The sequence below is a fragment of the Sceloporus occidentalis genome, unplaced genomic scaffold (assembly GCF_023333645.1).
Source record: "Sceloporus occidentalis isolate IW3139 unplaced genomic scaffold, rSceOcc1.0.p SCAF_3, whole genome shotgun sequence".
NCBI classification, from domain to species: Eukaryota; Metazoa; Chordata; class Lepidosauria; order Squamata; family Phrynosomatidae; genus Sceloporus; species Sceloporus occidentalis.
The window spans coordinates 132,675,780-132,700,506 of NW_028316983.1; the positions used below are offsets into that span (position 1 = coordinate 132,675,780).

A 24,727-nucleotide genomic window follows, 5' to 3' on the forward strand; every position below is an offset into this window, starting at 1 on the left:
TAAAGATTTACTTTCTAATATGTTACTATGCCCTAATAATAATAATAATAATAATAATAATAAAGTCTTATTTATATGTCATGTTTCCCGTAGGATCAAGGCTGCTCACAACATCAGATAAAACACAACATACAGTTAAAATACATCCCGTTAATTCCCTCCCCCCACCTTACCACACTAAAATATTATTAAACAATCAACAATTAAAACAATTAAACATTTAAAATAAAATAATAATCAAGCCATATAATAATCAAGGGGATGGGCAGTTTGGGTGTTCTTTGTAATGTCTGTATCCATGGAAGGCTGGTTGAATCATTTAGGAGAGGCCAGTCGGAAAAGATCTATATTGACAGCTCTTTTGAAGTTGTCAAGATTTGTGGTGGTAATAATAATAATAATAATAATAATAATAATAATAATTTATATCCCACCTCTCTCTACGGATCGAGGTGAGTTACAGTAAAAAGAAATAAAAACACATAGCAGAACATAATCAAAATTACATAACTCAACCCTCCACCAACATCAAAATATACAATCAAATTACAAGTTCAAGATTAAAATTAGTAATAAAACAATTAAAAGATGGGCAACTGGAGTAGAACAACTAGGGATGATGTTCCAGATCTCTTCCAACAGGCCATTCCATAATTTGAGAGCGGCTGATGAGAAGGCCCTCTGGGTAACCGTTGTCAACCTGGTCTTTATTGGTTGAAGAAGGTTTTTCCCAGAGGACCTCAGTGTGCAGGGCGGATTGTATGGAAGAAGGCGATCCCACAAATAGGTTGGACCCAAGCCATGTAGGGCTTTAAAGGTCTATAAGTCTTTAAGGGGCTAATAGGAACAAATATGGGAATAGTACCACTTTTGTTGCTGTAGCACAGATTAGGTGGGAGCTGATGAAGACACAGTTTAATAAAAACACTTGGATGTATGCACAAAGTCACTTTTCCACAAACAGGAAATGACTTTTCCAAATCTTTTATGACCAAAGCCATGCATACCATAGTCCTGAAAAGTTCGGACTTCTCATTACCATTTTGTTTTTTAGCCTTGTGGGGTGCATTTCTGTAGGAGGGGCACAAAATCATGTGGTATTTCTCTCCTAGTAGCATTGAAATTTCCCATAATATTTTGCCCACACTATAGTAGCAACTTTTTTTGCTCCTTTTTTACAGAGCTAATCAACAGAGTATCATTTACATTTTAAAAAATATTCAGTAGTTCAGCTATTTCAAAGCATTGCTTTAAATAGCTAACTGTTTCAGACTATTTCATGTTGAGCTAATTTGATACTATTTCACAGCCTCATATTACTTTCTACTCATATCAGGAAGTTTACAACTGTAGAAGACTGAGGCACATGGGAAAGATTGTTGTTGTGGGTCTTCAAATCATTACCGACTTATAGTGACCCTATCACAGAGTTTATAGTCCAGCATAACATACACATATATCTCTGAATAGCAACTGACTCTGCTACAGAACTGAGAACATCTGACATTATGAAATCTGATGAAGACAGCTATCCCAATTAAAGGAAAATGATACAGTGCTTAGATGTCACCCTTGGGTAGTTTAATAATAATAGGTTTTATTTTTTTTCCCATCAGTTCATCCAAAGCTTAGTGTCAACCGATTGGATAGTAACTATTATCAGGAGTCCCTTGCCCCAAACTTCAGTGTCTTTTGGAATATGTTTGCAGTTTTGATATAGAGTACTGAAGAGCTGCACCACCTACACCTAGCCAAGCTCCCCTCTCCGCAATCAAAAGAAGTCCATAACCGTGCAGACAGGTAACACCTGTAGCTAACTGATGTGTAGATTCTACTTTTTTCCACACCAGGCAGGGCTTGTGGTTTTGGTTTATTAGTTCTACAAAAGCCAAGAGGCTGCATTCTTAATATCTAATCTCCCGCTCCTCCCATACACCTTACCTGTAGTGTTGCTTGAAGACCAGCTTTAATGTTCTTGTTTTCATCTTCTAATATACATCCTCTGTTAACAGCACTAGAGAAGGAGTATGTTCTTCCCCAACTGGAGGAACGTTTATGTCCTGAATGGCCAGGTGGAAGCTTTGAAAAATATATTAATCAATACATATGATAAGATATGATATTGTATTTATTTTTTTAAATGATTAAGCGGCAACAATATAAATCAAGGGTGAAAAATGTGTAGCCTCTGAGCTACATGCAGCCCACATCCTCCCCTCCCCAAACTCCCAATTTTTTAAAAATTAAAACCAAAACACCTTTCAAAGCCCCTAGAGGATGTGGGGATAATTCTGCTTCATTCTCAAAGCCATTTGACTTTCTTAGGGTTAGGAGTGTCCTTCATTTAAACAAGAATGTAAATTAGATGTTGAACTCTGGTTTACTCCCTTGTCAAATAAAGGTCTCACATAGGCCTAAAAGAGCCCAGAAGAGGCCAAAATAATGCTTCTCAGCATGAATCTGTGCCTATAAGTACCACAGCTATGAATATGTCAGTGATATCATGCATCAGGTTTACATAACTGGGCAGGAAATATTAATCTCACTTGGAAGACCAGTGCAGAAGAAAAGGGTAATTTAATAATTTAAACTAATAATTGCAAGCATACAGACAAACAGTTTGTCAGAGATAATCATTTCATACAGTATGCAACAATAAAAGTATTTATTCATTCTACATGCACTAGTATTCAGATAATTTAGTACGCAAGAATAACTATAAAATTAATTAAACTATTTATATACAGTAGTTAAATATGTACAAATAGTTTCATTAATGTTCTTTCCACTCACTGTTAGGCATTAACTTGCATAAAAATATGCATGCATGATGGCAAGAAACCTAATATATATTAAAGTGCAGAAATCAATAGCAGTCTTCTGCCATTTCATAAGAACTTTATATTGTTCCCCTCTCACAATCTGGAGCCTCAGCTTAAGAACATCTTGAGAAATGTGTGATTTTATCTGTGGCTAAATTATCTCAGATGCACATGTTAAAAAGCTTCCAAAAGCAGTAGTAACTCTCTGATTAAATACATAAGATTATAGTGTGTGTGTGTGTGTGTGTGTGTGTGTGTGTGTGTGTGTGTAAATATATAGCTTTTAATATTTAACCCTTTGTGGGGTACAAATTCATTTAAATTAAAAAAAAAACCCAATAGCCCATACTTGTGTTTCTCTGACATGAAAATGTAACTGCAGTAAGAAAAACCTAGATTCTAATTGAAATATTCTAATTTCAGGGATTTTGAATTTTGTTCCCACATGTAAAAACATTCATTAAATATTAAGGAAGCAAGTATGTTTTTAGGTGTTTATGACATGAAACATAAAATGAATGTTGTTGCAAGCCAAGTGCATTATTAGTAAAAGGGGAAAGCATTACAAAACTCCAAACTTAAAGAAAAAACATTTTTGATTAATTATATATTTTTAACTTTCTGTTTGTTCATCATTTATTTTTCTTATTAATACTTTTAAGTTATTTGGTATATTTTGATTTTTTATATATATAAAATACTCTGGAATCCTTCATGAAAGAGGGCAATAGGTACATATTTGAGTAAAACGAATACACCTCAGTTTCACAGAAAATTAAAATGAAACCTTAGGAACAAAGCTGTAAGAAATACTGAATCTGCTGATATTAGGAGGTATTGCATGTTTAGTCAGTGTATGAAGCTGAGCCATAAGTGTCATTCTGCTGCTTGCATTATTTTGTTATGCATTTTGTCTTGCAACACTTAGGTTACAGCATCCTGTGGATTTCTTTTCAGTCATTAAGCCCAAAATAACACTGCTTATCTGAAATACAATGGATACATTCAAGCACTGAATCAACTAGAAGAATAGGTGTAGGATCAGCAGCAGACACTTAAAAACAAAATAAATTTTGTGGTTTTCTATTACTGTTAATATGTTTATTCTTTACAGATTACATACTCATTCATTATCGTCACTTGACTGCACATTATAAACTATCCAAACTATTTAGTAAAAAAAAATAGCAGCATACATGCTTGCTGTCTGGCTCAGTTGTTGAATGATTTGTGATGCCATCATCATCTTGAACAGTTTCCTTTGTATCTGGTTCTTCCATGAACACAGGCTTCTCTTGCAGTATCCACTTTCTATATACCTTCACTACCTTTTCAGTTGAAGATATTTCTGATGAAGGCAGTAAAAACGCCTAAAATGTGAATAATGCATTTTACTGATCCATGACTGAAATCAAACAAACATTGGGGATCATTTATCAGTCCATTCAATTAATGAAGAATAAGCCATATCATACAAAAGAAGCCTAGGAAAAGATATCCATAGGCCCACCACATCACACTAGTACAATCATTCCAGCCAGCACCCTTTCTTAAAAGGAGTTTTGGCATAACATCAACATTCTATAATGAAATCATACCAAGATCAAGAGAAACTAATTAGAAATTATATTGATAAAGGTGTTTTTGTTGTAATTGTAGGACAGTCTTTCCCAACCTGATGCCCTTCTGATGATTTCTTCTACAGTCCACATCAATTTGGGATGGTGGGAACTGTAGGCCAAACCATTTGAAGGGTGTCAGGTTGGAGGAGGCTGTTGGAGGACACAGAACTAAGATCAAAAGATCCACAATCTGAAAATGCACAGGCTACTTTATGTTCAGTGGGTCCTTGATGTCTGCTGGGGTTTGGTTCCAGTACACACAGACACACAGACAAACACACACACCTGTAGAAACTAAACTCCATGGATACTCAAGTCCCGTTATATACAATGGTACAGTAAAATCATGTCCCTTATACACAAAGGCAAAATCAAGGTTTACTTTTTGGAATTTAATACTTTTTGAAATGTTTTCAATCCATGGATGCAGAATCTATGGATACAGAGGGCCAAATAGGATAGATGTGCATTGAGACACTCTTCTTGGTGTGGTCATGCCCTGTTTCCAGCGCATGGAAATGGAGTGTGACTGAGAGACTGAAGCAGCAGACCTGTTAGGACCTGCTGCTAAACCAAAGCAGGAGGAGGTTCCGGAGCTACAAGTCTCAGGCATAGGACAAACCACCCCAAAAGAGCAGCCTGCTGGTGGCCTGCTGGAGGCCTAATTCCTTCCGGAGTGAAGCCGCAACTGCCAATCTTTTTGTGCCGCAGGGAGGACGTCACGAGTGTGCCAATGGCACATTTATGACATAAGTGACGCACAGTGCCGTGCGGACGACGCACAGTGCTTACATTACAATGGTGCCGCCCATGTACATGGGATGCTGCCTTTGTTACGCCGTCACGCTGTGCTCAGGTTATGAACCGTGTGGTTACCATGCGGTCCCTAACCCTAAAATCGGCGTCAGCACTGCACATTTGGGCAATTCATACCGCGCCTCAGATACAGACCAGAGTCCAATCAAAATGAACCTTCCCGATTTGTCAAGAGTATAAAGAGTATAAAAATAGGATCTATACAAATTAGACTATAATACTACTCCATACATCCTCTGAGGTAAAATCAGTAAACATAGTGGCACTTACAAGTAGACAGAAGGAGGTGCGTGCTTACGTTAAATAAATGCTGTTAACACAAGTCAATCAACCAATTCACAAGTGCATAACAAAAAATTACATATACTACTATTGGAGCTAGTTTAGACAACATAAAACATTCACAAGTTCACATGGACTTTGCTGAGTTTTGTTCATTTATTGGAAAAGTCTGAAGGAAGAACAGCTTTATATTTGGAGTTTGAGAGGTGTTAATTAAAGTTTGTTGATGCAACCACTGAATGTGTGTTTGTTTTAGAGGAGTATGGAGTCACACACAACCACACCCACCCAGGGGAGGGAGGAGCCCCTTCAACATGGAAACATCCAGATTAAACTAATTTAATTTACGTGTGTCAGAGAACAGCAGCATAACCATGTTACAACTGGAATACTCAAGCCTATATATGTTCTTACTTTGGGACTAGTCTAATCCAAACAAAAAATGTATAACTGTTTAAGTTGATTTCATTTATAATCAAATCTTTCTTAAAGCTTTATCACAAGCTGAAAGAGTTGCAGCACAAGCCTAAGAGGTAACTTGGAAGACTACATAATTCAACAAGATTTGCAATCCAGTTTCCAGAGTTGCTTCAGTTCCCTTGTTCTTTTATTTTCCAAACTACAAAAATAGCATCCCAGAATATTTTGATATTTAAATTTCTTCCCACATAGTTTCACAACTCAAGAGCAGACCATATGGATTTATTTTATCTTGTAGTAACTGTCTGATGTAGTTTAGGATGTTACATTTGCCCAAGGCCTCCAAAGCTCAACACAGCTGGGCCAAAGAGTGCAGCTTCTGGCCACTTTGGGGGCATGGCATGCAGATGTCAATGCCCCCAACGTGACTGGAAGTCACTCTAAGGCTGCTTAAGACAGCCTGAGGCCGTTGGTAAAGGGAGCGTTGAAAAGCCGTTCCTATTTGGGACTGTGGCAGTGGCCCACTTTAAAAGCAGGCTGTCCTGCTGCCACAGTCCCAGGGCAATCAGGACTCAATCAGGGCGGAGTGGCCAGAGGCCGCTCCTTCACACCCATCTGTTTCGCCCCAAAGTGAAATGGATGCAAACCAGGACTTTGGATACAAACCCAACATACTACCTTACAGAGACAGCAACTGTACATACAGATGTTTTACAAATACTAACCTGTCGAAATACTTCATTGACAAAATTGACATAACCTCGTGTGGATAGGAGGATCTGCTGCACCATGTCATACACTGCCCGGTGTTGCTCTTCAATACTACAAAAGTTAGAATCACTCAGTCTCCTCTCAGATAAAGTGTTACTGTTTGAATGGCTTTTTTCTTGATCTGGTGGAACACTGTTCTCTGGCTCAGGATTTTTATCTTGCACTGTACCACCCACAGTCTTGAGTAAGATGAGGCAAGGAGATAAGAATGTGAATTATATTTTATAAAATATAATGCTGATGCAGAAGACATTTTAGTTAGGCTTAATGATACTAGCAATTAATAGCACCCTGACAGAATGGCAGTCCAAGTACATCTTGAGAGCCACAGTTACTCAACCCTGCAACAGAACTCATAGCTCTAATCAAGAAATTAAATGAAATGCCATATTTCTATGGTGACCATCTCAAATGCTTCTCATGCTTAAGAGTTTTGGGAAAAGTCTATTTTGGACCTTTCTGAAAATATATTTGAGAAGATTAAGGCCCAAGGCACAATCCGTACTTCCCAGGAGGGCTTTGCAGCTATCAAAACATAGATACGTCTTCTAAAGCAACAACCATCTAGATGTGCAGGTGCAAGTTTTCCTCACTTCCATCTTGTTTAAACTAAATTTGACAAAGTATTTTTTTAATACATGACATTTTAAATAACTTCTAGTTGACACAAGGATGCCATTTCATTAGCAAAGTAACCTTCCCCATTTAATTTCAAATGAAATGAAAGCAGCTACACAAATCTATGCCAAAAGAAAGGTCTAAATCAAACTGGTAGTCTCACTTACAGAAGACTCATTAAGCCAGTGGGACTTACACAAAGTGGACAACAATTCAGAAATTCATTCAGTGGACCTACTCTAACTGAGACTGCAGTAGCGACCAGAAACAACATTAATGCCAAAGTTTAGCTAAAGTGATTTAAACTGTAAAATATTAATATAAAGTTCATTAGAAAAAATAACACAAATAAAATTGGCAACATACTTGAATGATTCTGGGCAGAACGTCCCCTCCATTTTTAGAATTCTGTGTTGGTGTGAAATACTTCTTTTCCAGAAAAAAGTTTACAATCCATTTAATAAAAACTACACGAGCAGTCATGTATGGTATCTTTGTGCTATAAATGTTTTCATTGTTAAAAATTGCACTGACATATACTGGTTTAGGTCGCAAACCAGGAATGTCTGTAAAACAAAAAGCAGGAAATTATTTTTTTCAAATCCTGACCTTGGGAAAAGAAGTTGATGATGTAGCAGAAACAATGAAAACTGCTGAATACATAAAACTTAAATGATCTGTTGTTTTTCAGAGACAAAAGGTTACTTTAAAAGACAGTTGAAACTTTCAGAGTGATTCTCTATACATTAGAAGAGCAGTCTAAATTGAGCAAAAAGTTTCATAATTTTCACATACAGATTCTCAGTCCACAAAACTTTAAAATTTCCTCATTCAAATAGTACTTTTTCATTATACAAAGTTAAACAACACTGATTTTTTAATAATGCATGTTAGTTTTCAGTCACAAATGAAGCTTTTATTGTACCACTGCTAAAACAATGCGTATTAGGACATAAGGCTTCAAAACAAACATTTAACTGGGAATAAATTTTACTGAACTAGTAGGACTTACTTTCAAGTAAATATAAATAAAAGAAGGATGCAAGTCAAATTCTGACCCTAGGCATATCACCTTAAAAATGCACTTTTTATTTACTGACTCTAAACATATTTACAGTAAGGCCTTTGACAAAGTTCCCCATGACATTCTTGCAAACAAGCTTGTAAAATGTGGGCTAGACAAGGCAACTGTTACAAGGATTTGTAATTAGTTGACTGACCGAAGCCAAAGGGTGCTCAGCAATGGCTCCTTTTCATCCTGGAGAGAAGTGACCAATGGGGTCCCACAGGGCTCTGTCCTGGGCCCAGTGCTATCAACATCTTTATCAATGACTTGGAGGACAAAATTGGGGGCATACTTATCAAATTTGCAGAAGACACCAAACTAGGGGGAGTAGCTAATACCCCAGAGGACAGGATCAAAATTCAAGATTACCTGAATAGACTAGAAAGCTGGGCCAAAGCTAACAAAATGGAATTCAACACGGAGAAATGTAAGGTACTGCACTTAGGGTGAAAAAGGACAGGTTGCTCACCTGTAACTGTGTTTCTTCGAGTGGTCATCTGCGAATTCACACAAATGGGTTATTTCTGCGCATGCGCAGCAAACTCGGAAACTTCTAGAATCTCTGGGCAGAAAGTCATGTAACTTTCTGCAGTCTCTTTGCAACTTTTTGGCGGTAGCCCCGCCCATCCCATATATAAGGCCCCTGGTGGTCCGCCCCTCTTCAGTTCCGAATGAGCCGCAAACAGCGCTGCAACAAGCGTTGTCAATGAGCAGACACTGAGGGGAAGGATGGGTGGGTTTGTGTGAATTCGCAGATGACCACTCGAAGAAACACAGTTACAGGTGAGCAACCTGTCCTTCTTCTTCGTGGTCTCTGCGAATCACACAAATGGGTTAGACTAGCGAGCTATAGTCTCTGGAGGAGGGAGTGTCAATTAACACAAATCAAGAAACAATAAAGTATGTAAACCGAACACATGTGTTATTTATTGTTATTAACACAGGTTAATGAATGGCAGAAAGTAACACTGCCCTCCCAAAGGCTGCATCCTGTCTGGCCTTGGCGTCCAGCCTGTAATGTCAATGGTTGGGACCAGACAGCAGCCTTACAAATGTCCTCGAGGGGAATTCCCGTCAAAAAGGCTGCGGATGCTGCTACCGCCCTAGTTGTATGGGCTCTAACCCAACCTGGTAAGGGCTTGTCAGCCAGTTCGTAGCAGAGGCGGATGGTGTTGACCACCCACTTTGAAAACCTCTGCGGTGACACCGGCAACCCTTTCTTGGCTTCGGAGTAACATACGAATAGTCTCTCCTAGCGTCTGGAATCAGCTGTCCTGTCCAAGTAAAATGCCAGCGCTCTCCTAACATCTAGAGCGTGGAGCTGGCGCTCAGAGTCTGTGGTCGGATTAGGAGCCAGAGTCGGTAAAACAATGTCCTGATTGATGTGAAAAGCAGATACTACTTTTGGCAAAAAAGTAATGTCCGTACGGAGAACCACTTTGTCCCTGTGAAAACGGAGAAAGGGTTGATCCATCCTAAGGGCACATAGTTCACCAGCCCGGCGGGCTGACGTGATAGCTACCAGGAAGGCTGTCTTCCAGGTTAAGAGTCTCAAGTCCGTGGTAGCTAATGGTTCAAAGGGCTTAGAGGCTAGATAAGCCAGAACAGTGTCCAAGCTCCATTGTGGTGGAGGGTCCACAATCGGGGTTCCTAAACAAGGAAGGTTTGTCTTGAAAGCAATAATGTGAAGAGATGGCAGACAGGTAGCATTTGATAGAACTCAAGGAGAGACCTGCCTCCGTCAGTGTCATCAGAAAATCCAGGACTACCGGGATGGAAACACGGGATGGTGGAACTTCCCTGGTTCGTAGAAAGGCAAGGAATTTGTCCCATTTGTAGGCGTAGGACCTCTGGGTAGACGGTCTTTGGGCTGCCTTGATCATATTTTGTACACTGGATGGTAGCGAATTTAGGATTGAATCCTCCATGCCACCAATGGGAGAGACTGCATCTCGGGGTGGTGGACTTGTCCGTCGTGAAGCGAAAGCAAGTCGGGTCGGTGTTTCAAGTGAAGATGTTCTTGGGCTCGTTGTAACAGGAGAGCAAACCACGGTTGTCTGGGCCACCACGGGGTGATCAAGATCGCATCCATGGAGTCTGTCCACATCTTTGTCAATACCCTGGTGATTAACAGAAAGGGAGGGAACGCATAGAGGAGGCCGTTTGTCCATTGAAACTGAAAGGCATTTCCCAGGGAGCCCGCTCCATGAACCCGTGAGCAATACTTGTTTAGCTGGGTATTGCTGGGGGAGGCAAACAGATCCAGCATAGGCGTGCCCCATCGCTGAAAAAGGCGGGAGACTACCTCTGGGTGTAGCTTCCATTCGTGACACGTTGTTTGGGATCTGCTGAGTTGATCCGCCAGGTTGTTTTCGTCCCCTGGAAGGTGGATGCATTGAAGCAGAATGTTGTGCTGTATGCACCAATCCCAGATCCGGAGAGTGATGGCTAGGAGAGTTCTTGATCTCGTACCTCCTTGCTTGTTGAGGTAGTACATGGTAGTGGTGTTGTCCGTGAGGAGGAGTACCACCTTGTTGGAGAGCAAGCCCTGGAAGGCCCTGAGCGCTTTCTCTACTGCCAACATCTCCAATGCGTTGATGTGGAGGCTCGACTCCGTTCGTGTCCATTTGTCTTTGACTGTAAGGCCTAATGCATGGGCCCCCCATCCCTGCAGGGATGCGTCCGTTGTCAGAGTTATCTCTGGCGAAGGCGGGGTAAATGGCATGCCGGAGCAGACGTTGTCTGGTCGGAGCCACCATTTCAGCGAGGTTTGGACTTTCCTTGGGATGGTGAGAATCTTGTCCGGATGGTCCCTCACCGGATCGAAGGCGGACAGGAACCAAGACTGTACGGGTCTGAGGTGCAGTCTTGCCCAGAGGGTAACGGAGGTTGTGGAGGTTGTACCAAAAAAAGGTCCATGTCGAAAGAGAGTCCTAGAAATATCCTAAGTTGTCTATAGGTTTGGAAGTTTAATTTGGGCAGTAGATAACCTTTTGCTTTTTCTGAGAAATATGCTGTAGTAAGATAACATGTTGACCATATAAGAGTGGCCGGTAAATGACCTAGAATGTTCATTAGTAGCTGTTTCCAGTAGTTAACTTGTCTAGAAAGGTATCATTAGAACTCTTGGAGTACATCCCATGACTTTCTGAAAGCCATAGATTATGCAATTTCAGAACCAATGTCTGGCAATCTCTGGCATCCTTCCTGCAGCCATCCTAAAAGTAATGTATACAACAAACTATCTGTGCTATTTATTTTTTCCATTCCCAGATTCTGCAAGAGTGGCAGAATAGAAGCAAGAGTTATCAACCTGAAGCGTCTATAAGCTATGAAGGCGTTCAGGGCACGCAAGTCCAAAATCGGTCTAAGGCCCTCAGGTTTTTTAGGGACAATAAAGTATTTAGAAAAAAAGCAGTATCGGGCCTGGGAAGGTTGTACAGGCTCGATAGCGCCTTTGTCCAAGAGGGAGAGCACTTCGTCGAGAAGGGTGTCCGAGGGGACGGTGGTAATGATAGCTCCGGTGGTGGGGAGCTCAGAAAACTCCAGGGCATAACCCCTTCTAACTATGTTTAGGACCCAGGAGTCTGTTGAGATGGATGCCCAGGTGTTATAAAAGGGCTGTAAGCCGTCTGTCTGGGAGATGACGAAGTGCGCTAGGGGGCTTCAGAATCTATTTTTGCCCCTAGCATCTTTCTTCTTATAACCTGATTGGTAGCGGTTCTGGGGCGGTTGGCGACGGTCTTGTTGGGAGGGAGACCTGGAGCGCCCGCCCTGGCGTGAAGAATCTTGGGGCTGGAACTGCCTTTCAGGATGGTGGAAGCGTTGCTGGCCGTGGTGGAACCAATTTCGTTGGCCACTGTACCGTTGTTTGGTCGGTCTGGAGGAGGAGGCTGACATGCCGTGTTTCTTGGCAGCTGTTTTCATTCTGTAACGAAAACTTAATTTCTCATCTGTCTCTTTATTAAACAGGCCGGAGTTATCAAATGGCATGTCTTCTATGGCCGCTTTGGCCTGGGGGGTCAAATCCGAGGAGCGGAGCCAGGCATATCGGCGAAGAGCTACCGATCCAGAGAGGATTTTGGAAGAGCAATCAGTTGAGTGTCTAGCTGATATTATCTGCTGACCTCCCACAGAGTGGACCTCATTCCTGATGGCGGACATAATCCTCTTCTTATCATCAGGGAGCTCACTGATGATAGGGTCCATTTTCTCCATAAGGAGTTGAACATATGCCCCCATGCACGCTGCATAGTTGGCAATTTTTATGTCCAATGCAGCGGAGGCATAAAACTTCTTCACCAGGCCGTCGATTTTCCTACTCTCCTTGTCCATGGGGGATGAGGAGGGACGAGCCGCAAAGGAGGTTTGTGAGCCTTCCACAATGGCCGAATTGGGCTTCGGATGGTTAAACAGCCAAGACGGTCCTGAAGGTGTGACCCTGTAGAGGTTCTCTATTTTCCTCGAAGTGGAGGAGATGGATGCCGGACAGACGGGGAAACTGAACGAGAGCGTGAAGCAGAAGGGGATCTGCTGTCCCTGTGGCTCAACGGTGACGGGTCTCTCGTAACGGAGCGACGTGTGACTGTCTCAACCGTGTCACGGTGTCGAGGAGAGTGAGGCCTCACTCTTGTAGGACCGGGAACGTTGCGGCGGAGGTGGTCTGCGTCTACCGGTAACAGGTATTGGCCGGTGTGGTAGTCATAGATCAAGTCCGGGTAGGTGTCAAATAATGACCTGTCCGGCTGGTAGTCCTCCATAGGGGGGCTGGAGCGACAATCCCTATCCAGGGCTTCGTCAGCTTCCGTTCCCAGAGTGGCTCTGTCTCTCTGTAGGGTTGGACGTCTATCTCATCTGGGACAGGATGGTGAGGCTCTGTCCCGTCTGGAACGGGATGGTGAGGTTCTGTCCCGTCTAGAACGGGATGGTGACCGGGAGCGTTTCTGCTTCTGCGGTGATAGTTGAACATCTGAGTCCGGAATTTCTCCTTCGGATTCGGACGACTCGCCAAGATTGACTATTTCCAAGTCTGTATCCTGAACAGAGAGGTGTGATGAGATCAGAACTCTGGGCTCGAGAGGTGGAGCTGAAGACGAAGCAGACTCTGGGATTGGAGTCGGTACTGATCGCAAATCCGGTGGAGGCACCAACACAGTACTCGGGGGGCCCCTGCGCCTAGTCTTAGGCGGCGGGGACACTGATCTAGCCTTCCTTGGTTCGAGACCATCTTTGGATGCCTTGGAGGACTTTTGTTTTTCTCCATGAGGCCTTTTTGAAGCCTTATCCGGCTTCGATTTAGATGTCTCCGAAGTCTCCGGTTGGGCCTTGGTTAGAGCGGGGCGAAAGGCCTTTTCATATAGAGACGCTTTCAGCTTCTGGTCTCTATTCTTCAGGGCTTGGGCCGTCATGGCCTTACAGTGCCTGCAGGTTCCGGGGATGTGGCCTTCCCCCAAGCATAGGACGCATTTGTCATGTCCATCTGACATGGGTATTTTAACCCCGCAATTAGCGCATTGCTTGAAAGAAGCCATAGCGCTGAGAATGTTACCGGTCCGGGTCAATCCGTGAGAGTCAGACAAGGTTGAAATCGGCAAGCAAAGAGAGGTCGAAGTCCGTTCCGTTTGGTCAAATGTCCGTTTTAAGGGCTTTGGTCAGAGATTCAGTACTGAACAACAGCAAGTTCCTCGAGCTGCTAACGCGGCGGAATGAAGGAACTGAAGAGGGGCGGACCACCAGGGGCCTTATATATGGGATGGGCGGGGCTACCGCCAAAAAGTTGCAAAGAGACTGCAGAAAGTTACATGACTTTCTGCCCAGAGATTCTAGAAGTTTCCGAGTTTGCTGCGCATGCGCAGAAATAACCCATTTGTGTGATTCGCAGAGACCACGAAGAAGAAATGAAATGTACAGATATAGGATGGGTGACACCTGGCTGAATGAAACTGCATGTGAAAGGGATCTGGGAGTCTAAGTAGACCACAAGTTGAACATGAGTCAACAGTGCAATGCAGCAGCTAAAAAGGCCAATGCAATTTTAGGCTGCATCAATAAAAGAATAATAATAATAATAATAATAATAATAATAATAATAATAATAATTATAGCCTACTTTTCCAGGGTAGATCAAAGCGGGTTACAGCAAAGCAAAAAGGAATACAAAACAGAATACAAAACATACAATATAAACATCATAAAAACAGCTCATTACATTAAAACACTATAAAAATACAAACAGCATAAAAAACCAGGAAAAAAAAAACTAGCTGAATGAGACCATTGTATAACAGGGGAGAACAGCATCAAGTCAGGACACATGGGGGAAAGCTTGTCGGAAGAGAAAGGTCTTTAGTTCCTTCCTATAGAGATCAAGAGAGGTGACGTAGTGGAGCTCATTGGGAAGGGAGTTCCAGAGCTGTGGGGCCGAGATGGAAAACGCCCTTTGTGCAGTCAAGGTGTATTTTGACTTAGGAACCCTTAACAAGTGCTTCCCGGCCAATCTGAGAGTGCGGGGCGGATTATATGGGGAGAGGCGGTCCTCCAAGTACCCTGGGCCCAAGCCATTTAGGGCTTTATAGGTCACAACCAACACCTTGTATTGCACCCGGAAGCGAATAGGCAGCCAATGTAGATCTTGCAGGATAGGTGTTACATGGCTGGTCCTGGAGCATCCAGTGACCTTACTGCCATATTCTGTACTAATTGAAGCTTCCGGGTATGGTACAAGGGTTGCCCCATGTAGAGCGCATTACAGAAATCCAACCGAGAGGTTACCAGAGCATGTACCACCATTTCAAGTGTCTAGATCAAGGGAAGTAATAGTGCCACTATACTCTGCTCTGGTTAGGCCCCACCTGGAATATTGTGTCCAGTTCTGGGCACCACAATTTTAAAAGGATGTGGAGAAACTGGAGCATGTCCAAAGGAGAGTGACTAAAATGGTGAAGGGTCTGGAAGCCATGCCCTACGAGGAACAATTTAGGGAGCTGGGGATGTTTAGCCTGGGGAAGAGAAGGTTAAGAGGTGATATGATAGCCCTGTTTAAATATCTGAAGCGATGTCATATTGAGGAGGGAGCTAGCTTGTTTTCTGCTGCTCCAGAGACTAGGACCCGGAACAATGGATGCAAGCTACAGCAAAAGAGATTCCACCTCAACATTAGGAAGAACTTTCTGACAGTAAGGGCTGTCCGACAGTGGAACACACTCCCTCGGAGTGTAGTGGAATCTCACTCCTTGGAGGTCTTTAAACAGAGGCTGGATGGCCATCTGTCAGGGATGCTTTGATATGGATTTCCTGCATGGCAAGGGGTTGGGCTGGATGGCCCTTGCGGTCTCTTCCAACTCTATTATTCTATGATTCTACTCCACAGAAAATAATGTAAATTATATGATTTATATGATCATATTTCAGATAGGAAGCCAAGGACTTGGCAGAGACCTCCTGGCATTCTCATGGTTCTCTGGATTAGAGTGAAAATATTCAAAATTAGTGCTAATCTAGAGATGAATACCTTATGGTTCAGCAAATTGAAAATATGCTTGCATTTGTATAAATAGGCATATTTAAACACAGAGTGGAAAAAGTGACAAAAATGTAGAGCATTTTTGAAAGAATTTAAAATAAATTAGCTACTTACCAAGCACAGGTTTGTAGAGATTGGTTAGTTTTGTAAAACTGGGAAATAAATGAGGAAGATAATATTTTCTGAACAAGGCAAAAAGGAATTTAAACCCAGTATCACTATTCTCCTTATTCTTCCATTCCAAGCTTGCAGCCTTTGTCAGATTAAAAAGGATTTCATATTAATACACAGATTTTTTAAAAAAACAACATGTAATGAAAAAGTTTATATATGTATTTACAAGAAAACAAATTTCTATTCCAACTCATATCTAGATTTTTAAAAAGGCAACTTTTTTGAACTTCTAGCCAGCATGGTGGCTTAGTGGTTAAGATGCCAATTCTGACAATCAGAAGGTTGGCAGTTCGAGGCCTGAGTGCTGCATCATGGGGCTCCTGGCACTAGTCCCAGCTTGTGTTAACCTAGCAGTTCGAAAGCATGCAAATGCGAGTAGATAAATAGGTACCACTTCAGCAATAAGGTAACAGCATTTGGTGCAGTCATGCTGGCCACATGACAACTGGAGTAGTCCTTAGACAACACTGGCTCTTCGGCTTAGTAAGGAAGATGAGCACAGCCTCCTACAGCTGGTTACAACTAGATGGTCATGTCAAGGGACTACCTTTACCAGTGTGGTGTAGTGGTTTGCATGTTGGACTATGATGCTGGAGATCAGGTTTTGATTCCCTGCTTGAGCATAAAATCCAATGGGTGACTTTGGTCAAGTCACATGCTCTCAGCCTCAGAGGATGGAAGTGGCAAACCTCCTCTGAAGAAACTTGCCAAGAAAACCCTATGATAGATTTACCTTAGGGTTAAAGCTAAAGGTAAAGGTTTCCCCTTTGAGAAGGTTGTCAAGTCATGCCCGATTGTAGTGGGTGATGCTCATCTCTGTTACCAAGTCGAAGGGACAGTGTTGTCAAAGACAGCTTGTAGTCAACATAAATGTTGTTAACTCCCCACCAAAGTGGTACTTATTTATCTACTTGCACTTCTACATGCTTTCAAACTGTTAGGTTGGCAGAAGTTGGGACTAGTGATGGGAGCTCACTGTGTCACGTGGCACTTGTGTCTCAAACTGCCAACCTGCCGATCTTGCAATTGACAGAATCAGGATTTTAACCCTCTGCCTTAGGGTTACCATGAGTCAAAAATGACTTGGAGGCACACAACAACAAATCCCACCCCAAGACATAAATTCAAATATGGAACAGAAATTGTTCTTTTCCTGATGCATCCACCTCTAGAGCAGCTATACAGAATGTACAGCTTTCCCACTACTAGCATGGTCAATGGTGAGGACTAATGGGACTTGTAGTCCAACATCATCTGGAGAACTCTACATTCTCAATCGGTTCTAGAGGAAGCTACTGAAAACACTATATCTGTTCTCCTTGAGACTCAACTTGGTTGCACAGTTCATACACCAAAAACTTGACCTTGGCAGATCAAACACCACACTGGAGAAATACTATGTCTGAAAAATGTAGGACAGCAATTTTCATGCCTGATAATGTAACACCTTTATTTCTGGGGTATTTGCATTATAGTACAAAAGACAGCCTTTACAAGTGGGTAAATGCATGGACACATTAAATTAGGAGTGGATAAAGAGGAGCCTTGGAGCTGCATGTATTATCTCCAACAATGTTAGTGGTTCTTGACTCCTCCAGATTGCATTGTTCACTTTTTATACAGGCTGCAGTGTCATACTACAATGTTTAATGTGTAAAAATATTACCTCCACCCTCCTTCTGCTTTCTTTCTTAGCATTTTTTGGCAATCTGTATGGCTGAATAGTGTCCTAAAGGCAGAAAGAAGGGCACCAGATTCTCCAGAGTTGCCCCTCTACAAATTAAATGCTAATAGAGGAGATTTACGACATTGTTCACTCACCTGAATGACTATATATTTTAACAGTATCTGAAGGAAGTAGCAAGTTGGGTCCTCAGCATTCTTTTCACCAGAGGCATGTGGTAAAAGTGGTGTTATTTCCTCTGGAAAAATCTTTGCTGATATAGAAAACAAAGATATTTTTTTCAAAGATTTAAAACATAGTAGAATAAAAATTTTAACTCTAATTCACTATACTAAAATTCAATTGTCAATATAATTTGTCAAAAGGTGCATTCTCTCTTGAAATCAAGATTAATGGAGATGCCCTCAAATTGACTTCAACCTATGGCAGCTTCTCCAAGACATCCTTTTCTCAACAGCTCTGCTCAGTTCCTGCAAACTTAGGGCCTTGTCCTCTGATTGAGTCTTATCCATCTAAAATGTGGTTTTTCTCTCTTCCTACTGCCTTCCGTCTTTCCAAGCAATGTCATCTTTTCTAGTGAGTCGTGTCTTTTCATGATGTGGCCATGATGTATGGCAGCCTCAATTTAGTCATCTTGGCTTTTTGGGAGAATTCAGGTCTTATTCGTTCTTGGAGCCATTTGATTGTTTTTTTTAGCCATCCATGGTATCCACAAATCTTCTCCAGCACATCTCCCAATCTCAAATGAGTTGATTTTCTTTCTATCAGCTATCTTCACCATCCAGCTCTCACACCCATAAATAATGATGGGAAATGCTATGGCATTAGCAATGCTAACTTAAATGTTCAGTTGCATATCTTTGCACTTTAGGTCCTTGTCTAGTTCTTTCATAGCTGCCTTTCCCAGTCCTAGTCTTCTCCTGATTTCCTGATTACAATTTCCATTCTGATCAATGATTGCTCCAAGGTATGGGAAGTCTTTCACTATTTCCATTTCTTCATTGTCTATATTGATTTCAATTTCTTCATTGTCTATATTGAATGTGTACAGATTCTCCATGGTCATTATTTTAGTTTTCTGAAAGTTCAACAGTAAGCCTGCTTTGGTACTTTCTTCTTTGAACTTAATTATTAACTATAGTTTTTATGGGTTTTTCTGGCTATGAGGCAGTGTTCTAGAAGAGTTCACTCCTGATGCTTTGCCAGCAGCTGTGGATGGCATCTTCGAAGAATGCTGACATGGAAGAGAGTAGGGTAACTATACTATTGGTTGAGAGGAAGTGATTTACATGTTAATCTGTATATTGTTCTGTTGTTGAATGGCAAGGTCTCAGGTTGTCTATATAATTAATGATCCATTGAAAATAGACACACTGAGGCCTTGCCATTCAACAAGAAATTAAAACACTTCCTCTCAACCAACTATATATATATACTCCATTCTCTTTCATGTCAGCATTCTCTGTAGATGCCAGCTACAATTGCTGGCCACACGTCAGGAATAAACTCTTCTAGAACATGGCCTCATAGCCTGAAAAACCCACAAAAAACTATGGATGCCCGCCCTGAAAGCATTTCAACCTCATTCCTTAGCAACTGTTCCAAGTCTTTCTTATTTTCTGCTAGTAGTATGGTGTCATCTGCATATCTTAGGTTTAATATTCCTTCCTCTAGAATTCTGTGGTGTTTTCCATTATCTAGTGTATGTTTGTGATGTGATTCCTATTGCCTCTTCCTTTCCTGACTCCCAGCTTGCACTTCTGGAATTTCTTGATCCATATTTGATAGGAATCTTTGTTGTAGCATGACTTTCCTTGGGAGGGAAATTAATGGAATGGTCCTATAGTTGTTGCAGTCTTTTGTGTCTTCTTTTGGGGGGACAGGGATGTATATCAAAGTTTCCAATCAATGGGTCTTTTTTTTTGGTTTCTATATCGGTTGGCAGATTTTAGTTAGAACTAAAATGCTACTGGTATGCCATCTGTTTCTCGTGATTTGTTCTTCTTAATAGCTTTTAGCATGCCTTTGGAAAGTGAAGGTTTTCACAAAGAAAGCTCTAATGCTACTTTCTCTAAAGACTGTGTACACTGTATATATTTCACTACCTAGGCTTAATTCAAGAGTGGGCATGCTTCGGATACTAGGGGGCTGCACCAGTTTATTTTCAGCTTTTCCAGAGTTCTAGAAGGCTGCAGTCAGCCACTGTGCCTGCCAATTTGGCAACTGGGAGTGATACCACATCATTTCATGTGATTGGGAGAGTATGGTTTTTGCTGTTTCAGGGTAGATGACAAGGGATGCACTAGACCCTTAAAGAGTGATGATGATATAAGTATGTATAAAACACAGCTGGCAAGTATGTCTTACCAGAGGCAGTCTCTTTTTTGTCTCAGAGATCTTTGCAGCAAAACTTACAAATTAAAAACAACCCTCCTCCCCAAACCCCTTGTTACCCTAAGCTTTTGGGTCCCTGGTTTACCCGTCATATTGTATATCCAAATTGTAATAAAACACACCCTTCTATGACCCCGCTGCAGATGCCCTGGTGCAGAAATAGATCTCTGCATGTAGAAGCTAGCAATAGGAATTGCCTCGGAACCCACTAGACTGAATCAAAATAGAGTGGACACATACAACATATTTAGAAGGTATTAGATTCGGGGATGCTACATTAGAACTATTGTTATTTTTCTCATATACAAATTCATACTGATTTAATCTAGTAACAAGTTTATTAAAATTCCTCTGATTAATTGATTACAATTTATTTAGTGATATGACAGACCAACTAAGGAAGTATAAAGCAACTTTCCTCCTCTAAAAACCTGTGATAAAATCTGAAGAGCAGAAGAACTAACCATCTGGAAGACTGGAAGGAGCGCTAATAATAGTATCCAGTGTACATGGACCTCTTGAAGACATCACTGCAGGAAAACCAGGCACAAGGCAAGCAAAAGTTAATAGCTGCTCTTCTGCACAATTGGTCTGGAGAGCTTGCAGCCAGAGAAGAAATAACCGGATTCCTTCACATCTTATCTAAAAAGAAGGCATATTTTAGAAAGCAATATAATTTTTTTAAAAAAATCCAGCAATACTGAGAAAACACTAAATTGCCTAACATCTTTGAAAAGGACTTTATCTCAGTTGCCTTAAAAGATAGATTATCAGGGCACAAAACCATATATATAGGAAATCTCTATAATATATCTTCACCACAAGATATCAATGCTTGCATGATTAATTGTACAGTATATACACTTATGTATCATCTAGCATCTATAATGCCCTGCAAGAGTTACTATCACACTTTTGAGAGTTAAAACATCAGTTCAACACAAATATAGCTCTCTGAACCATGGCTTGGACTGGAAACATGTTGCTTTCTCTCCTGTATTTTGGGGATTTGACTATAACTATAATTTTCTTTAATGTTTGACTCAAACAACCAATTACTAATACTTACATTGAGACCATGATCAGAAATGTAATTCAGACAATAGCTTTGAAGTTAGCACTAGGTAGCTACCAAACTATCAAGATCACAGCCCAGTAGTAGAGAAGAGAAACTATACAGAAGAGCAAGGGTAGAGTGGCATTTACATCCATAGCAGCTGTCTGATGTTCTAAACCACTCTTGCAGAATCATCTGAACAGAGCTTATATAAATCTAAGGTTCATTTGGTTAAATCTAAAGTTCATTTCATTAAGATCCTATAGATTAAAATGTCTAGGTGTTCTATTCAGTAGAATCAATATCCAAAGCCAAATAAATAATAAATAAATACATATGGGAAGCAGAAAAGCAATTCTTGGATCATTTAAGTGGAATCATACAAAAGGGATTTTATCTGCCAGTACTTTGGAGGAAAAGAAAGTTCCACTGGTTCATGATGATTGAAGTTAGTGTATACAGTTTAGTAAATACAGTATATGTATTCCCTAGGGAGGATGCTCTCAAAAGTAGTATTTCTCAAACTAAGGTCCAAAACACAGTGCAGAAATAATCCAGTTTGAGACCACTTTTAATAGTCCCACAAGAAGGGAAGAAAGTCCACTCAGCAGCCCACAGTAAAGCATCTGACAGACACTACATAAACAAAATTACTCATATCTGCTCTGATCGGGATGCTGTAGCTCAGTCATGAATCAAAATGGAGATTCCAGTCAAGAAATCGGAAGACAACTAAGACTTTGAAAGGCAGATGTAAAGGCATGAGGTAAGATCCTCAAGTGTAAAGAAATATGAAACGGTAAAGGTAAAGGTATTCCCCATTGACAAGGCTGTCAAGTTGAGTCCGACCATAGGGGGTGGTGCTTATCTCTGTTACTACGCTGAAGAGACAGTGTTATCAGAGACTCCTCTGTGATCATATGGCCAGCATGACTGCACAGAATGCTGTTTACCTTCCCACCGTATCTATTTATCTACTTGCATTTACATGCTTTTGAACTGCTAGGTTGGCAGAAGCTGGGACTAGTTTACCTGAATAATATCAACCTGAGTATCAAACCTGAATCATCCAGGACATAGTACTTCTGAATTCTATGTATGGTTGTAAAAGCTGAACAGTCAAGAAAGCTGACAAGCAGAAAAACCAATTGATTTGAAACGCGGTGCTGGAGAAGAGGTCTACAGATACCATGGACTGCTTAAAAGAACAAATTAATGGGTCCTACAGCAAATGAAGACTGAACTCTCACTGCAAGTGAAGATGAGTAAGTTGAGGCTTTTGTGCTTTGGACATATCATGAGAGAACATGACTCACTGGAAAAGACAATAACTCCTGGTGAAGCAAAAGGCAGTAGGAAAAGAGGATGGCTGCACTATAGATGGATTGACTCAATCAAGGACGCCTTGGCTTCTCTGAATTTACCAGACATGATCAGGGCAGCTGATGACCAGAGATCTTGGCAGACTCTCATTCAAAGGGGGCCATAAGGCAAAGTCAGTTTGACAACAAATAACAACAAATGCAAAACTGCCAGAGTGTTAAGATCTCAGGGGATGCTTCCTATCAGTCCCACCATCATCACATGCCTATCTGGTGAAGACATGGGGGAGTCTTTTCAGCAGCTGCTCCCAGTCTGTAGAATTCCTTTCCATGGGAGACTTAGCTGATCCCCTTTCTGCTCGCCTTTTGCCAGCAGAAAAATCAACCATTAGATGATTAATTGGTGACTGAGAGAGTTTTATATGGTTTGTTTTATGTGGTTTGTGTGCTGTATTTTTAACTTTATTGTTGTTTTTAAAAACTGATTTTATACTGTAATTTTTAAAAATTAATGGTGTTTTAATGTGATGATTGTTTAATTGTGTTTAAAATTCTTTATTATCAAGGTATTAGGTAGTCTTGCTTTGTACCTTTGTAAGCCTCCTAGGATCCCATAATGGGAGAAAGGCAGCATATAAATGAAATAAAATATCAACATAAAATAAAAAATATTGCATAGCAGCAATACATTACAGACCATAGCTCAAATCATGAAAGAAAGAAAACCTATACAACATCTACAACACAACAAATGAAAAAAACAACAACAACACAGAATATGTTTATTAAACTCAGGGCTAAAGATTATTTCAAGGCCATTTGCGGCACTTGTATAAAAAGCTGAACTACTACTACTACTACTCAGATTCTTGCCAATCTTGCAGTAGCTGACCATGCCAAGACTGCTTACAAGACCTCTGCGTATTCCTAGGTTATTTCATTATATGTGAAAGGTTATTGTAATTTTTATGACACACAGTATGGAGACATTTGAAAATTGAAGACTTATCCACAGGCTGAACTCGTAGTGTTAAAGGACATGGCAGGTCAACAACGCAAAAGCTTTAGTCATTCTCTTGATTCTTTGTAACATGGAAGAGCGTACAGGCTGTCTTCAAATAGTCCACAATTACTCTAAGGCCAATACACTAGAAACATTAGATGTCTAGTACAGTACTTTTTATAACTGTCAATATCCCAGGATATGGATTTAATTAAGGCTTTAACAGAATGTGAAATCTTAAGAACTAGTCATTCATCAGGTTTTATCAAGGGGATTGCTCTCTATTAGCTACTTAGTCTATTGGTTGCATTAAAAGTGGGGAATCTCTGTTTTACTTTTTATAGTTTAATTGAATTTTGATGAATTTTATTGCATTTTATTAAATTCTATTGTAGATTGTCATTACCCAAAATAAAAGGAGGGGAGGCAGGGAAATTCTCCAGTTTTAAATTTGTAACTGGTTTGGAACATCAACTATAGAGGGAAAGATTTGATTGAATCACTTTGCATGAACACAACATATTAAAGACATGGAAATTGAGATATCTAAGAAGAAAAATTGGAGCAGTAAGAAGAGAAGTGACACTGAATTGACGGAACAACAAATAAATGAGGGCCTCAGGAAAAATGGCAAAGTACTTGAGCTGAAGAGAGGTTATATGTCACAGGTAGAGTGTGACAAAGAGTGTTAGAAAGACTTAAACATATACCTCAGCTCAGCCAAGGGATCAAGTTCTATAAAAATCAGGATATTAAAGATTAACTTTTTGAACATGTTGCTATTTAAAACATTGGGAGGAATATCTGAAAACATTAATTGCTGGAAAATCAGAAGTCTTCAAATGTAATTTAGGTATTAACATACTGAGCAGCTGCTGATTTCTTCCACTTCCTTACTTATTAATGTTAAGTAATGCTCATGAAGGAAGACCAAATGTTATATTCCCATGAGAGTGCTGGGAACCCTTTAGGAAGATTTACAAACCTAGCATCTGGTCCATTCTAATTTAGTTTCATGCCATGGATATATGCTGCTATCAAGTATTACCATTGCCAGTTTAGTTTAGTCACAGAAAGCCACAAGTCTGCTTAGCAAGTTTTCCCACAGGTGTTTTAGAAAAGGTTGCTGGATTAATGCAGTAGGATTACAAGTG

The 24,727-nt window shown here is 40.7% G+C and overlaps 1 protein-coding gene across 2 annotated transcripts in view; it reads right to left on the reverse strand.

Annotated features, from left to right (window-relative positions):
- Window positions 1-24,727, reverse strand: part of RALGAPA2 (Ral GTPase activating protein catalytic subunit alpha 2) — a 199,832-nt gene that overhangs the window by 141,860 nt on the left and 33,245 nt on the right. For both annotated transcript variants that reach the window (XM_089516358.1, XM_089516359.1), the window contains exons 6-12: window positions 20,656-20,833; window positions 17,935-18,050; window positions 16,054-16,192; window positions 7,718-7,917; window positions 6,688-6,912; window positions 4,019-4,192; window positions 1,942-2,079 (exon numbers count right to left, since the gene is read on the reverse strand). In XM_089516358.1, the coding sequence (XP_089372484.1) occupies window positions 1,942-2,079; window positions 4,019-4,192; window positions 6,688-6,912; window positions 7,718-7,917; window positions 16,054-16,192; window positions 17,935-18,050; window positions 20,656-20,833 (1,170 nt within the window). The remainder of the gene's footprint in view (window positions 1-1,941; window positions 2,080-4,018; window positions 4,193-6,687; window positions 6,913-7,717; window positions 7,918-16,053; window positions 16,193-17,934; window positions 18,051-20,655; window positions 20,834-24,727) is intronic.